This window comes from Lotus japonicus, chromosome 1 (assembly GCF_012489685.1).
Source record: "Lotus japonicus ecotype B-129 chromosome 1, LjGifu_v1.2".
NCBI classification, from domain to species: domain Eukaryota; kingdom Viridiplantae; phylum Streptophyta; class Magnoliopsida; order Fabales; family Fabaceae; genus Lotus; species Lotus japonicus.
This window is the reverse complement of record NC_080041.1, coordinates 39,841,794-39,858,572: the sequence shown is the minus strand read 5'-3', so window position 1 is coordinate 39,858,572 and position 16,779 is coordinate 39,841,794. Positions and strand designations below refer to the sequence as shown.

Here is a 16,779-nt window from a genome sequence, read left to right as displayed (position 1 = left end):
GATAGTTTGTGGTTTCGTATTTTGCGAGCCAAATATGGTGGGCCTGTGAAGTCAAGTTATTCTTGCTGGTGGAAAGACCTGAACTCTGTGTGATTCGGGAATGATGATGGAGCGTGGTTTAATGAAGTAATCTGTAGAAGGATAGGTGATCGGGGTGAAACTTCCTTCTGGGGGTGAAGACTGGCTAGGTGGGGAAGTGTTGAAGGAGAAATTCACAAGGTTATATAACTTGTCTTCTCAGCAAAATGCAATGGTAAAGGAGATGGGTGGGTTTGGCAATTTTACTGGAACAGAAGGAATAGAAGGTGGCTGAATTGCTCTGTTAGATCTCAAGCTTCTCCCCTTCTTTAAATAGCATGGATAAGTGGGTTTGGACTAAAGAAGGTTCGGGTTTGTACTCGGTTAGCTCGGCTTATGAATACATTCAGGACAAATCAACAAGGGCGGAGGCAAATAAATTGTGGACTGCCAAAGCTCCTTCAAACGTGGTAGCTTTGGCCGGGAAGGTTTTGGTGGACAGGATTCAGACCAAGGCTTTCCTTGATCGAAGGAATGCTCTCCCTAATGGTTCCTCGACTGATTGTGTGCTATGTGAGGGAGGCTATGAAATAGGTAATAATATTTTCCTCACGTGTCATACCTCTTGGAAGCTATGGTCTAAAGTTTGTGATTGGTTGGGGTTCTTTTGGGTGGTTCCGTCCACTGTGGGGGAGCATTTCATGTACTTTGGAGCTAGCATTAGTGGGAGTAAGGTGAGGAAGGTTTTGACTCTGATCTGGATAGCAACAGTGGGAGTAATTTGGCATGTAAGGAATGGTGTTGTGTTCAATGGAGTTGAGGTGAATCTAGTGAAGGCTCTTGACCTCATTCAGTTCAGAGTTTTGATGTGGCTCAAGGTAAGAGGGAATTAGTTTGTGGCATCGATCTATGCATGGACTTTGAATCCGCTTGTTTGTGTGGGTGGTCCAGTGCTGAATAGATAGCAAACCTGAAATTTCTATTGCAGGCCTGCAAGTTATGGGTCTTGGTCATGTTTCTTTTAGTTGGATGTCTTAGCTTAAGCTTGCTTTGGCCTCAGTATATGGTGATGTGTGTTCCCTTTCCTATACCTTTCAAGTCGTGGGTGCTGTTAGGAGTTTGTTCTTTCAGTGGTGCTTGGAAGTTCTGCGTCTTTACTAGTGTTGGGGCTGCTTTGGACTGAAGTTCATATTGTTTCCTGGTCCCTATTATTTTGCTGGCTTTGTGCCTTACTTATTTTATGTGTAGTGTAACCAAACTATAGTGATCCTTTGTATTTTCACTATCATTTTCTTGTATTGTGGGTTGGGGCACCCTTTGTGCCCTTAATACAATCTTTGGCTTATCAATAAAAAAAATTATAACTTTCAGTCGCAACACTATTGAAATAGGTGAACTTAGTCCCTAGCATACTTTTTTTGCAATTTTTGTGTATCAACGACGATTTTTGACCGCCACAAATTATTAAATCTTGGTTTTAATGACGGTTTAAACAGCCACAAAATGAATTGAGATACTAATTTCACTCATTTCATTAAATGTTTAGGACTAAAAGTTATGAAATTTTTTGAAAGATATCATATTCAATTAACCCCTATTTTACAAGGACTAAAAACATATTTAACTTTTTTTATCTTAACTAACTAATTAATTTTTTTTTATGTTTTAAAGCAATCAAAATTAAGGTTAAAAAAAAATGAGTCGGAAAAGGGAGTAGAAAGACCATCGTTTTTGAAGTTTATATTTGGCATGTTTGCAAACAATACAATTAGCACACTATTTTTCTTAATATCATGCCTCTTGTGAGCCCAAAAAAAATGCTCATACAATTTTTCTAGGTTTTATCAACTACAATAAGCCCAACTAAAGCTCCCTCATAGGCTTCCGTAACAAATAAATCCTTAATGGATCATTAGTGAATGCATAGTTTACTACCCTTAAACAAATAGCCCTCATACTTCAGAAAACCATTATGTGCATTATTATCACACAAAGCATATACTTGACTCGGACCAAAAAATAAAAAGCATATACTTGAGAGAAATTATGGTCATGCTACTAGAGTTATTTCTTTGGTTTGAAACATAAAGAAATTGTTCTAAGAATTCAACTCACTTTGCATGTATTTATTCAATTTGCCTTTCCCAGTCAAGTATTGTAGTGATCTATGATCATTATGTATCACAAATGCCTTAGGGAGCAAATAATGTGAGGGGTCTTTAAGTTAGACATCATTCAATTTCTCACTAAATTAAGCATTGGGATGCCCTTCTTGCCCCGCTCTAAAATCCAAATTTGATGCATCACATTATAACTCAAAAGTGTTACTGAAATTAGATGGTTCCCGAAAATGTTCTCAAAACATTTACCGAAAATGTTCTCAGAAAAGTATTAGGGGCATTTTGTAAACAAAAAAACAAATATGGCATCACAAGCCACCACAAATAGACCATACTTAGTACTAATCATTATCCAAGAAACTCATTAGAATTTCTAATTTAAATTTTGGTAATGCCACGTCATTTAAATCAGTTTAATCAACTCTACTCACTTTTTACTCCAACCCAACAACTCTAAAAAGTTTCTTAAATAGACCCCAAAATATACCTCACCTTTTTATATTTTTATTATTTATATTTCATTTTAATTAATTCTTGTTTTTTATTTATTTTTTAATTATTAAATTTGGAAGAGAAACTTTGAGCAAAGTTTCTCTAGAAGCAAAGTTGCTTGCCACGTGGAGAAACTTCATTTTCTGCAACAGTTAAGAAACTTTATTTCAGATTACATGTCACAAAGCAGATGCTCTAAAGGCCGTTTTCCACTCATCTCCTTCTCTCATCCTAATTTTGTGGTAATCACTTTTGTAGTAGGATTTTTCATTTGTGATTTTTTTTTAGTTTGTATTTAGGTTTAAGCCTTGTACTTTGTAGATCCATTGTTCTAGGCTTTCATTTGTACTTTTCTTTCACCTTTGTCTTTGGGACTTTGGACTCTGGACTCTCTTGGAAATAAGGTATTTTGATCCTCTAGGTTAGAAAAAGACTCCTTTGGAGTGATCCTTAGGGAGTACTATTTTGGAGGGTGTTTGTCTCTCCATTCCCTTTATTTCTTTTGCACTTATTTGTGTGTGATAACGGATTTCTGTAGTAATATTTCTCTATCTCATAGGAAGCACATCAGGAGGGACTTGCAACATCAAGTACAACACTTTTCTTTGAAGTTCAGTGCGTCTAAGAAGATAGAAGACACAAGAGAGCCACCAAAAGATAGATGGAGATAAAAATCTTCAAATTAGGAAAAGAGTGAGGATCCTTTCTATAAAAACGAGAGAAGAATGTTAGAATATATAAGATAAAATAGTGAAGAGAAACAAGATATAAGAGTAGTAATGAGGATCACTATGTGAGAAGAGAAAGACATCATGAGAGGAGAGAAAAGAGAGATGAGAAAAAAGAGAGTGAAAAAGGAAAGCAAAATCATTCTACTACCATTTCATGACAAGAGTGATGTAGAGCACTACTTAGAGTAAGAACTTAAAATTGAACAAATGTTCACTTGCCATGAAATTAGGGAAGAGAAACAAGACAAAATAGTCACCTTTAGTTTTCATAACTATGCGCTTTATTGGTGAGATAGGCTAGTAAAATATAAGAGGAGATATGAGAAGGCCCCATCTCTTCTTGGGATGAGCTCAAGGCTCTTATGAGAAGAAGGTATATACCTCCTTATTAGGGAGCTCCTGCAAAACCGTCGACCCAAGGGCCTGAGTGTTGAGGACTACCATAGAAAATAGAAACGTGCATCATTAGAGCCAACCTACATAAGGGTGAAGATGCCTTAATTGTTAGGTTTCTTAATGGGTTAAACTATTAGATTAGGGATGTTGTTGAATTCCACAACTATCTAGATCTTCAAGAGCTTCTTCATCAAACCTCTAAAGTGAAGCAACAACTTACATGGAAACTTTTTTACTTGGAAGGATGAATCTTTTTCCAAATCCTCTTGTCAAAGTGTAAAAGTTTCAAAGAAGCTCTAAAGATTTAAAAGACCAAAAGTATAGAGACCATAAGGAACCTCATGACTCTAGGGACTTCAAGAACTTTACTCCTAGTTCTCCAACTTCTAAACCTAGAGAAAATGAGTCAATTATTTAAGAGCTTAGGGAGGGGTCACATTGCCTCTCCATGTCCTACAAAGAAAAGGATGTTGGTTAAGGAAAATAGGCAAATATCTAGAGAGGGGTCTCCACCCTCCCATTCCACATCTTCCTCTAGTGAAGAAGAGCACCTTCAATATGCTCTAAAAGGGAACTTACTTGTCCTTAAGAGACTCTTTGGTAGCACAGTTCATGAGGGTTATGATATTCAAAGAGAAAATATCTTTCATACAAGGTGGCTAATTAGTGGGCATGTTTGTTCCCTTACGGTTGATAGTGGGAGTTGTATTAATGTTGCTAGAACTAGGCTAGTTAACAAGCTTAGTCTCCCCACTACCCTTCATCCAAAGTCATAAAAGCTTCAATGGCTTCAAAATCGTGGGGGGTTGGTTGTCAACAAGCACGTCTTTGTCAATAGGAAAATATCATGATGAAGGCTTATGTGATGTGGTGCCTAACTGCCTATGGAGGCTTACCGTGTATTATTTGGGAGACCTTGGCAATTTGATCGCCAAGTTAGTCATGAGGACAGCAAGGCAAACACATACTCTAAAGTGTTCAAGGACAAAAAGGTTTGTCTTATGCCTCTTTCCACTAATGAGGTTTGCAAAGATCAAAATTTGATGAGAGCAAAAAGGAGGAAGAAAAGCAAAGATTGATAAAAGATTGTGAGAAACATAAAGAAGTGAATATAGGCGTACACCTTAACTTTTTTTTATGAGCTACTTTTATTCTATTTTATTAATCCAAAAAACAAAAAAACCTACCCATTATCTCCTATTCTAACTCTTTCTATCTACTTCATTTCCCCTCCTACAAACAAAGTATAAGTCTCTTATTCTATGTGATTCTATTTGTGCTTACTTCTTTACCAGAAGCCTGTCATGTTCTAAATCTTTTATATCACCATGAACAACAGGAAAGGAAAAGGCAAGATGGTTACGACCTTTTGTGGAAGCTAAGAGAAGTCTTTTTAAAGCAGGTGAAGGGACAACATGTAACAAAAGCAGCAAGTAAAATTTCCTGTTAATGATAGAACACGAGTATATTTACATTCAGAACTCACTACATTTTAGTAGCTTGTTTTGTCACTTGTTTCCGTAATACCATGATTACCATGGAAAATAAACCATAATGTTTAGGCATTGCATCCTTCCTAATCATGATTCAACCACTGTATCTATCAATTCCGTAGAGATTGAAGGATTTACCTTATTTAATTTTATAAGTATTTATGACCTCAACCTCGGTTGAATTGGTTTTTAAAACACCAGCTTTGCTTGAAAACACAGCAAGACTTATCCAAAGCTTCAAGCAAATCAAAGATATCAGCTAGTAAAGCATCTCTCAGACCTCAGTCTTAGGAATTTGTTTCTTAGCAGCAGATATAGTAATTTTAATTGCTGATCATCACCTCATAGTTGCTGATCAAGGAATGCATCTCTGGGAGATTTGGGTGACATGGGAGACCCAACAGCTCCAATATATCCAATTACATTTCCAGAAACATTCTTCAACCAGGAGGTGCTTCGTGTTAACCAGCCACCCTCTCCTTGTTCTTGCATTTCTTGATTGCTTTTCCTTTCTTCCTCCAGCAATATGTCAATCCACCTCTTGGCCATATGAGTCTTTATGGCTTGGACCCCTTGATTTACAATCTCCATTGGTGGCAATTCAAGAGGATTCTGCTCCAAGTTTAGCTTCGTCAAATTATCAAGGCGGCCAAATGTATCGGGAAGTGCTTGAATCTGATTGTTGCTAAGATCCAATTCCCTGAGGTTGGTCAAATCACCAAATGTCTCTGGAAGTTCTTTAAGGTCAGTGAAGTTACTGCTCAGGTTGAGAACTTCCAGATTAGTCAGTTTCCCAATTGCCATTGGAAGCCCATGAAGCTCATTGAAGTGAGCATCCAAATGGCGTAAGGACTTCAACTCACAAACAGACGAGGGAAGAGAGCGGATTTTGTTCAATTGAATCATGAGTTTCTGTAAATTTGGCAACTCATATCCAATGTTTGTTGGCAAATATGACAGACTGTTAAAGCTTACATCCAACTCCACCAATGACCTGACCATTCAATATAAAAGGGATTCAATCAATAATAAATGAAACATTCAAAGTTTGAAGAAGGTCCTAAAACGATTTGAGTATTTTTGTCCTGCCGTCAACAGTGATTTTAAAAATTTGCAGAAACAGAACATACAACTGTTAGTGAGATGCTTTACCATGCTTGGACATTTAGCCTTTCTGAAAGGCTCAAAAGCACAAATAAGAGGACGAAACATAATGTTAATGCAATAGTTAAAGTTTGACAAATTTGAATGAAAAACATTTTCATCATGCATTGTAAAAGTGGCTTCCATTTTCAGTAGTCTGGTATTTTTTACAACACAGCTTTCAAATTACTCGTATGAGGCTCTCCATTTAAGTCCACCATTATTTCTTAAAACGCATGGATATTAGGGTCCGCAATAAATTTCTAGGCATTCCAAACTACAAGGTATACTAATATAACTCGAACTGGTGACAATGACAATAACAAAAAATATAGCTCATAAGAATTACTCTGTACCTGCAGTGAGAGATGGAATCAGGAAGGGCAGTCAGCTTGTTTCCAGAAACATTGAGCGATTTCAACTTCTGTAACAACCCAATTGAATCGGGCAGTGATTCCAAAAGATTTGAAGAAAGATTAAGCTCCTCGAGATTTTGCAATCCAGCTATTGAGTCAGGAATTGCCTATTGTGTAGGACGGAATATAACATATACATGTAAGAAAGGCTATATGAACTAAGAAAATAGTACCACCAACATGATTTTAAATAGAGCACCAAGAAGCATAAATATTCAAAATGAAAGCTGATATTTGCACACCGATGAAAATTCTCGTATACAAACTGATACTGTATTAACCAGGGGAGCAATAATTAAGGTTTAAGCACAATAGCTGATTTTATCCTTTCCATTACTGTGCTTGTCAAAACACAAACAGAGACATGCATTAGACGTTCAAAATCCAAAACAAGCTCAATTCATTTCATAACTGATAGGTAGATAACTCGATAAGTGTCATCTAAAAGAAACCTATTTCTATTGTGCATTAGACAGGAAATAGAACCACTAACAGTTAAAATTTCACCTTACCTCACGTGAAAAAATATGCCATCATACTTGGACTCAATCAGAATTTATAATAATATATAAAACGAAACTTAATACCAATTTCTTTTTTCAGGACAAGAATATTTGTATCATGAAAGGATTCCTTCTTGCCTAACATGTATACCTTTGAAGTTGGAAATACTAACAAAGTCCAGACTAATAGGCCAGCATTCTAGGAATTGACTCAAAGTCCATCCACGGGCCAACCCCTTTGATGTGGGTTGAGATTCCGTTGCCCTTTCAACTTGAACCTTCTAGATCCCAAATATCTCAATATAGTCAGTCATCTCACACGTAACGTCGTGGGGCACCAGTACGAAATCAACAAAGGTTTATGCCCTGACATGTATTATAGACAGTTTTTTATATGATGCTAAATTAGAGCAGCAACAATGCACCATTGAAGCCCATAAATAAGATATAGTCCATCAGGTACCCTTAGAGCCTGTTTGGTTTATTTTTCATTTTCTGTTTTCAGTTTAAATCACAAGTCTGCCACCATATTATATCGTTTTCAAATGCCTTTAGTTACTCTATTGTCATTCTACTAGTCCACTCACTAACTTGAGCATTGCAACAGGTACCCGACAACCCTGCTCTGCCCCATTTGAATCAGGTTTGAATACACAGTTAAACCCATAATCACTTTGCCCCTACAAACTTCTCCCAGAATTACTTGTCCAGCAGAAACTTAAAGGGTGCTTGGATGCGATCGTATATTAATATCAGTATTGATTCTTGGCTGTCAAAATCATTTTCTGGGTGTATAGATGTTTCAATTATGGGATGAAGCTACAAAACCTAACTTGGAACCTAATCACTAGTGAGATTTCACAGCTGGGTTTCAAAACAATAGAAATCACTTTTCTCAAAGTTGTATACACTTTGAACTCACTTTAACATAACCAACTTTACCAAAACTAGTTATTTTAAAAGCAATTCAACGAATGTTGATCTCAACACACACACATAGTAATTAAGCTGTAAAAACACAGACTTTACCGAAAGCTCATTTGTTGAAAGGTCAAGCACAAGCAAACCATGAATCCGGCCAAATGCCTCCGGCAAGTGCTTCAATCTCCGGCCAGAAAGATTGATTCGGTCCATTCCCTTCCCCTCTGCCTCCTGCAGAATCCCCACCACCTCTTGGTGCACCTCTTCATCCCCTACAACAAGATCAAGATCAAGATCCCTATTATCTTCTCCTCCGTCTTCCTTAGTCTCGTACATTCTCACCAACCGGTTCTCAGCGTCCTTGAGCAGCTTCTCGTACGCCTCGTGCATCTCGTCCAGCTGCAACACCGATTTCCAAACGCGCTGTTCTTTCTCCGCCGCTTCCCTGCACTGTCTCTCGTTCTCGGCCTGGTGGGCCCGCCACCCATGGATCTCGATCTCCGTGGGCCTCGACTGGAGGACGATCTCTTCTAGCTGACGGGAGAGCTGGGCGTCGATGTCCGCCAGCTTTGCCCGCGCGTTGTCGACTTCCTCGTGGGTGGGCCGCTCGCCGATCAGGTTGAGGACGGTGCGAGCCTGCGAGACGTCCGAGATGGCCCGACCCATAGAGGCCAGGAGCTCCGGGTCCGCCAGGTGCGGCATTTGGCCGACGATCTCCGACGACGGCGGCGGCGGCTGTTCGATGTCGAATTGGTCGGAATCGGAAGGAGAGGCGGCGGTGGTCCTGGGTGCGAAGGAAGGGAGGCGGGACATGACGTAGGAGAGAATCGGAAAGGTTCCAGGGTTGGGATCCATGATGAGAGAGAGGAGTGTGATTTGAGAGGGTGATGGTGATGGATTGTTGCTATATAGATTCGATGGGTTCAATGCAGCGTTGCGTTGAGGATAACGTTTTGAACTTTTGCGTTTGTGACTTTGTTCGATTCGTTTCACTGCACTGCACAGCTGCAAAGTCGAAATAGTTGAGAATGGATTGGCTTCACTGACGATAGAATCTTTGAACAAAGACAACGTGGTGACTCTGTGTACTCACTACTGGACTGGACCTATGTGAAAACAACACCCTATTTTTAAACTGGGTTGAGTAGAGCTACTGGACTATTAATGGATCACTAGTGCAACTAAAACCAAATTAAAATATAACAAAGACTTAAATTGTCGAGGATAAAAAGTAAGAAGTAAATAAGAGAAGAGAAGAGAAAGAGAAAGAGAAGGGATAGAGAAATAGTGTGATGAGAATAGTTTGTTAGTTACAGCTTCCCTTGTATTTATAATAGAATAAAATATACTCACCCCCTCAAGTTTTGCAAAAATCACACTCTACCTCATTCTTTTTTAAAATCTCCACTTTACCCCATTTTTTATAAAGGCAAAATTTAGTGTTGAAAACAAATTCGTCACTAATAAAAAATAAATACTAATTATTTAAAATTTAAATAAATTTAATGCATATCTATAACTTACTAAAGCTAGAGGGTTTTGGGTACTGTTCATAAGAGGAAACCCTCAAGAGCCGGGTCACGGGTCGGTTATCGGGTCGGTTTTTCCGGTGCTACACGAAAGATCCGAAACGTGGTAGCTACCAGGTACAGTACAGCCTATCTTCTCTGCCCATTTTCCTCCAAGAGCTACTCTGATGCACACAGCTGCCAAAAACATAGGTACGGATCTCACAGCTGCAACAATCTTCCTGCGCACAGTATATCTCTGGAAGATTATGAAGGACAATTGCTTGATCTCCTATTAGGATAGGTACCTTAATTGCCCCTCTATCTGAGCTTGATTTTCTCTAAATTGTTCATCATGGTTGCTATAAAAACTCATTTCGTGTTCAGTCATTGGCAGGGCTTGATATATCGATTACTCCTTCTGATAGTCTTCTGCAATTACTCATCTTATTGGATGAATTCTAGGTCTGATGGCTTCGTTGAGTGGCTGTGTGAATTCTTCTTCGGGAAGTTTCTCTCTGGCGTTGCGGCGGCGAGGTTTTCTTTGGGATTCACCTGTTCTTCGCCTTCATCTACCAGCCAACTACGATGCTTTCTCCGACATCGATGACGACAGTGTTTTCGCCGTCATTGTCTCACTCGCCAAACACTTTCTGTTGCATTGTCAAGGTAATTTTCTTCTTTAAATCTCTATTGTGGCTTGGTCCATGGCTTCATATACTTGGCGAAGTATATCAAAGCACTGATTTATTCCTCTTCTTTACATCTCTATTGTGGCTTGGTTTAGGATTTCATATAATTGATTATAGAAAACAATCTATTAAGAACCTTAATTTGGATCTGTATTTTCCTTAATAATAAAGTTTTTCTCATTCAGTATGCACACTTGATGACTCTACTCACTATCTTTGTATCAGTTTTTTCTATCAATTTGTGAGTGATATTATAGAAATTATATACTGGAGCTTTGTGGCAGAATAAAATTTGGGGTTTAGAGCATTCTTTATGAAAATTAAGTTTCAGAAATTGAATTGTAGGTTAGTTCTAGAAGAACTTTTTTATATTAAGAAAGTGCTTCCCTGGTGAAATTCAGAAACCCAATGAAAGACATGATCCAACTTGAGCTGCAAGAAAAAGTACTATGTTGTATAATTCTTTTTATCAAATGTGTTGGTAGGTTAGATTCCTCTGTGAATTATGATTGATATTTATGTGCACTTGACTTTAATACATTTTGTATCCTATTATGCTTATGAGTTATGAATTCTCTGCTGAAAACTTTTGACTATGTCACTTGGATTTCTAGCAAGCAAATAGAACCGGTAACGCCCTTCTTCTTTGCTTTATCCTTCTTGAACTGGTATCTTTTTTCATGTTAACTCTAATAATTGTCGTTGTCATCAACTCTTAAACTTTTTCTTTCACTTTCAATTCTCTTTCAGACATAGTATGTATAAGAATTGAATCAGGAGAAAGAGAAATTGTAGCTGATTGTTCATTTCAATTATTTGTCACTACTTGATTCTTTATTGCAACAGGATGGAAAATCATGGATTATATATTGTTGCTCACACATACAATACAACTGGTATATGTAGGCGTGTGATTTCTCTAACATGATTTGCATCTTAGAAGAGAAAAAATAGGCATTGAGACTTCATTATTGACTGGCCTAAATATTTTGAGATTTAGCTATGTGATGAATCAACAAATAGTTGTATTGTATAAGCCCACAGGGTTTTAAGGATCATGCGTGCATTTTGCAGAAGTGAAACGTGATACCTTAATCATGCACTGAATACCTTATTTTTCGTCAAACTTGCAGGAGTTGTGGGTTATCTTGGTTTGAATTTGTTTGTGAGGAGGATCTACAAAAACATCAAGTGTGACTAAGGCAACTGTTCAAGTCGAAACTAGAGCAATTTCCTATGATGGTTACGAGAGACAATAAATTGTTGGAGGAAGCCTCTGGTCATATGTGGAGGACCAAACCAGCTTCTTTCAACATCAAAAGGTTCAAATGGCAACTCAATGCCTTCTTTGTTGCTTTCCATCTTGAACTCAATCTTTTATTATTTTTTCAATGGATCTAGTTCAGTATTAATTTTGTTCCTCTTGGACTTTGAATTTCTCTCTCACCCATCAAAGCTATGCTCTCATTTCCCAAATCAAAAGTCATGATTTTTCCTACCATGAACTTCATTCCCCTCTTTTTTTCCTTATCAATTATGTTAATTAGCAGAACACACTTTTTTTCTTCATCCATTTATTTACAGCTTCGAAAGTAGTTTCTTATTTAGTGATTTAGGCCATTTTTTAAGACCTACCACCAGGTGATATTTGAGATGTTGTTTGACTTTTTGTGTGTTCTATGATATTTCTTTATTACGGGGGTTGTGGTCTTCTACTTCCCTCTTCTAGAAATTTCTCCATAGCATTTTAAATTGCCAGAAAATTTGATAACTTGATTTCCTTTTTTTTACTATAAAATTAGGGAATGCATGCCAAAAGTGGAGCATCCAGAATCTTATGCTGGTCCATAAGTAAGTTTCTTAGGCTTCCTATGTATTACTTCTTGCACCAAACGGTTAAGGGATGTGCATAAATTAGCATGATGCAGAAAATTTATCTGGTCATGGTTTGATTCTGTTTGTTATAATCTAGAGACCATGTATCTGAGTAACAATAATCATTTATAAGGTGGGAACAAAAACCTTTTTGTCCAAAACTGACAAACTAGAACAAGTTTATTTGATGAAATGTAAAACAAATTTTTGGTTTCATATTAATTTCACTCCTTGAAACTGCATAATTAACCTGATTTTTGGTTTTCCCCATATATATTGCAGGTTGCAAAACAATGTAATGTATATCAGTGTGATGCCTTTGTCCCAGTGATTGACAATTCAGTCTCTTGGAAGAAAGCAGTACAAAATGATGTATTGTCAAGGTATTTCAAGAATAATCATTGTTCTTACTTCTGAAATTTTTACTTGCATCTTTAGATAGGGATGTAAACGCTTATTTAGAAGCTAATCTGAGCAGTCTATGAAAGTAAGCTCATAGTTGTACTCATAGTTGCATCCTTATACTCATTAGTTATATTTACTTTAGCTTTATTTTATGCTGATACTTTAGTACCTAAGTTTCCTTGCAAATTTTATAAAGCTTTAACCACTAATCATCTCTTAATTATTTTTCTTCTTTCTAAAGGGTAAACACACATTCATATGACAACAAATTAAATGATATGCATTTTGTTTAAATAGCTCACATTGGGAGCAGGAGGTATAACAGTAAAAGTGTTTCTGATTTGCATATTTTTTTTGTTTCATCTTAGAGATTTAGATTTTAGATTGGTGAACCGTTGCACTAACACATAGCTCATTTTATGGAGTGATTACTCAAAGTTATATAAATATTCTTCAACTTAGTGTGATTTCAAGGATTCTCAGGGATATTTTACTCCCCTCTCGTCTATGTTGCAGGATTCTCAGGGATATTTTAGTGTTATTTTTTGCGGGATTTGAGTAATGATATAGACTATTCAGATACACAGTTTTGGATTTTTTAAAAGTTTTACAGGTTAACATTCAGACAAAGTCTGAAGTACATATATTTATACCAGGTAGTTTGTACATTCGAACAAACTGTACTTCGACATGTTTGTGCTTGCCTTCTTACTTCATTATGTGGTTGAAGTTAGAATTTCTTCTGCAATATATATTTATGTACCTTTTCCTCCTCTTTTTCCTATGCCTTCCAAACTTTAGAATTGGAGTGAAGTTTCACTCCCAGACCTACACTATGCGTCAAAGGTACAGCTGTATCGTCGTATTCGTGTCATCCTTTTCATATCCATTTTCCCTGGAATTTGGGGTAAAGGTACACCTAGAAGCTTCATCCTAACCATCAATCTGCTCTAGGATCTATACCCTCCAATTGTTTGGTTCGAAAGCTTCAAGATCTTGCTGGATTCCCTATGGATTATTTGCTTTCCCTGGTATCTTCATCCTTAGGCAGATATGTGCTTATAAATTGCCCCTTTGATTGTGTGGTTTCTCATCCTTTGTTCTTCATTCAATTCCATTAGTAGTTTTCCTTTTTCCTGTTGTATTGAGTTTCTCCTTGGGTTCTTCATCCAGTTCCCTCTCCCATTCTTCTTTTCTCTCTTTCAAAGAGACAAAATGTATCGTATTACCTTAATTTCTATTTGTATATTTGGTCTGTTATTTCAAGTCGGAGGTTCAAATGCTTGGGAAGAGAAATAAATTGCATTAGGTATAACTCTAACTCAACTTGGGTTAAGAAAAATACTTTAACACATTGTCGCTCTTTTAGTGGGTGATGTTCCAGTTTCTCAATTAAGTCTCTTGCTGCTTTCAGAAAGTCAGTTACAAATTGAAGGTGAGGGAAGTTTAAATAGAAAAAAGGAGTAGTTTAATTAAGTAGTGTTTTTGTATCTTTAATTGGACTTATTTATGCATCTACTTTATTGTGTTATATGGTATGTTTTTGGATTCTCATAAGTAAGGATCATCTGATGGTAATGGTTAAGAGCTTGCTCTGAAATCTGATATGTTTCTGGTACAAGAAGAGTTGCAGGTGTCGAATTAGCAAAAGTTATTTGCATATTTCTTTTTTTCTGCCCCATTCTTCTATTTGTTGACTTCTTTTGGGTACTCAATCTTAACCAATCTTTATCATTTCTGTAAGTAGAATGGTAAAGGATAAAAGTATAGTCATTGGGACCGTCTACTGTGTGTTACTTTTCAATAAAATTTTGGATGCATATAATTAAAACTGTTTGATATCCTGTTAATAATATTATGAGAACAGTGACTTTGTTGAACAAGATTTATGCTGAGCATATTAATCAAATGAGTTCAGTTAGTTATTAGTTTTCAATATATTGCTTTTGTGATGATTGAAGGTGATAATTTGATACTAAATTATTCTTTTAGTGGCAATGGAAGAATGTTGTTATGAGTTTTATTTTCATCTATGCATTATACTTTTATGATCAGCATATTTTCTTCCTTCTGTGACTTCTATAACCAACAATGGTGATGGTTTCACTCTTGCTCCAGCTCATTGTCTTTTTGGGCAGCCTTGGGGTTCTATCTGTTGAAAATTAACTGACACCGAGTGAATGATTTTATCGGTTTGCTTCTAAGAAAGATTCAATACTCCTTCGGTTGTAATGCTCACTGACTTGATATTAGTATTAGTTCAAGTGTGTGGCAATTTGCTTCTATTTAGTTTGGATGTGGAAATCTTCCTGGAACGTGATGGATCAAGCGGAGAAGCAACAAAGCAGCTACACATAGGCATACATGTCTGGACAACAGAGAACTGAAAAACTTGCAGGAGCTATGGCGGTGAGAGGATACAATGCTAATTTGCATAGTTTAGGTTTTATTATTAATTTTTCAAATTACATTGACTCATGATATGATACTTTGTACTTTTGAGTTATTGGTCGAGACTTGAGAATCAATTGCACTTTATATTATGTACATATCAAACAGTTTGGAATGTGGTCAAGTATGTTTTATGAGAACTTTTTTTATGATTGTCAATGTTAATTTATGAAGTTCGAAGAAACTTCACATGAATACTACATAACTATTTTAATACTACATTTTATCTGTTCCCTTACACTAATTCCATATTTCTAGATCATTCTTCCTCTTTTTCTATTTTTATAGAAGTTTTTCCATACAAATTTTGTGAAGCTTTATAATGGTCTGTGAAGTTGTCAATGGTCCTAATGTTACCCTATGAATACTCCTGATCTTGGTTTAACAAAAATTATAAGTGATTGTCAACAAAAATTATAAGAAAACTATAGGAAACTAGCTAGGACCTAATGGTGTCCATACCTCAAGTGACACAATGATTCTGAGGATTTACAGTGTCTTTAAATGGTAATCAATAGTACTGATATAAATATCAGTGGTTATTGTAAAACTTCTAGCCTAAACTATATGTGTGAATGAGATTACTAGCAATGATCCCATTGAAGTGTAAATGAGATTTTACTATATCCGACTTCTAAAAGTGTAAGATAGCAGGAAAGTTCTTATAATGCTTTTCTTACTCTTAATTTTTTTTTTTGAAGTGTACTCTTAATGTTCATATTATAAAAAGTAATGAAACTAAAGTAGAGCTAAAAATTGAATAAGTTAATAATGGTAAGCATATAAGTTACTCTCCAATGAGAATATTATGTAATTTTTTTAATTTTCATCACACACCTATACAGAGTAAGCTCATTTGTTTAGGGATTATAATCTTAAAGTAAGCTCATTTGTTTAGGGATTATAATCTTAAGGTTGAAAATGTCATATTCAATCATTTTTAATTGATGTGTCACAATTTCAATGGATAAGACAAGGAAATGAGACACTATTTAGAAATAAATGATATTGATCAATTTGAACGATTATGATTTTTGGTAATACATATATTATTCTCACTTAGGGATGACAATGGGTAGGGTTTGGGTAGGGTACTATAATACCCATCCCCGTACCCGCGTTTTCAGAAGATACCCGTACCCGTCCCCATACCCGCGTGGGTAGCAATTTGAATGCCCGTCTCCGTACCCTCTGGGTACCTATATGCCCGTACCCGTACCCATTACCCGCAATTTAGTTAACGAAAATACAATTTTCATTCACCAAATAGAAAATAATATAACTGCTATTATAAAACAAAGAGCATTAATTAAAAATACAAAAGACTATTCAAATATTTAATAACTGTGACCGTGGGGCGAGGGATTAGTCTTACGGCTGTCGGCTGTGGGGATACCTTGATCAAGACCAAAAATATTTAATAACTGAAATCATTCATTTTTAAAAGAGTTAGTTAGAAAGTTATAACTTTAATTAAGTTTGTTGATCTTCCAAGTGTGTAATATCTATAGTAAAAATAACTAATAAAGTGTGTGCGGGTATGGGGCGGGTTGGGTACTATAGTACCCATACCTGCACCCGTACCTACTATTTTTTGCGGGTAATTACCCATACC

At 36.5% G+C, this 16,779-nt stretch overlaps 2 protein-coding genes and 1 long non-coding RNA gene across 5 annotated transcripts; 2 read left to right on the top strand and 1 right to left on the bottom strand.

Annotated features, from left to right (window-relative positions):
- Positions 1 to 356: 356 nt before the first annotated feature.
- Positions 357 to 1,201, top strand: LOC130735700 (uncharacterized). The gene is made up of 2 exons (XM_057587612.1): positions 357 to 896; positions 1,007 to 1,201. Exons 1-2 carry the CDS (start codon positions 357 to 359, stop codon positions 1,199 to 1,201), a joined length of 735 nt encoding a protein of 244 aa, XP_057443595.1.
- A 3,974-nt stretch (positions 1,202 to 5,175) lies between these two features.
- On the bottom strand, positions 5,176 to 9,420 carry LOC130734669 (plant intracellular Ras-group-related LRR protein 9-like). Its single transcript, XM_057587183.1, has 3 exons — positions 8,342 to 9,420; positions 6,750 to 6,916; positions 5,176 to 6,244 (listed from the first exon to the last, which is right to left on the bottom strand). The coding sequence occupies exons 1-3, from the start codon at positions 9,086 to 9,088 to the stop codon at positions 5,593 to 5,595; spliced, it is 1,566 nt and encodes a 521-aa protein (XP_057443166.1). The 5' UTR covers positions 9,089 to 9,420; the 3' UTR covers positions 5,176 to 5,592.
- A 378-nt stretch (positions 9,421 to 9,798) lies between these two features.
- On the top strand, positions 9,799 to 15,367 carry LOC130734668 (uncharacterized). 3 transcript variants are annotated; one of them, XR_009018037.1, is made up of 6 exons: positions 9,799 to 9,879; positions 9,955 to 10,045; positions 10,129 to 10,410; positions 11,567 to 11,755; positions 12,236 to 12,284; positions 12,591 to 15,367. It is a non-coding gene; the product is annotated as an uncharacterized LOC130734668 (long non-coding RNA). The 3 variants fall into 3 exon arrangements; XR_009018038.1 differs by lacking the exon at positions 9,799 to 9,879 and having other exon boundaries at positions 9,892 to 10,045; positions 12,591 to 12,691; positions 14,832 to 15,366; XR_009018036.1 differs by lacking the exon at positions 9,799 to 9,879 and having other exon boundaries at positions 9,893 to 10,045.
- Positions 15,368 to 16,779: the final 1,412 nt, after the last annotated feature.

What these genes read in the sequence shown, in the direction of transcription:
- LOC130735700 (XM_057587612.1), top strand. Translation starts at nt 357, where the DNA reads ATGGATAAGTGGGTTTGGACTAAAGAAGGTTCGGGTTTGTACTCGGTT. An exon ending in GAGTTTTGATGTGGCTCAAG is followed by an intron (nt 897 to 1,006) that starts GTAAGAGGGAAT and finishes TTTCTATTGCAG; the next exon opens with GCCTGCAAGTTATGGGTCTT.
- LOC130734669 (XM_057587183.1), bottom strand. Translation starts at nt 9,088, where the DNA reads ATGGATCCCAACCCTGGAACCTTTCCGATTCTCTCCTACGTCATGTCC. An exon ending in TTTCAACAAATGAGCTTTCG is followed by an intron (nt 6,917 to 8,341) that starts GTAAAGTCTGTG and finishes CCTACACAATAG; the next exon opens with GCAATTCCTGACTCAATAGC. An exon ending in GATTCCATCTCTCACTGCAG is followed by an intron (nt 6,245 to 6,749) that starts GTACAGAGTAAT and finishes TTGAATGGTCAG; the next exon opens with GTCATTGGTGGAGTTGGATG.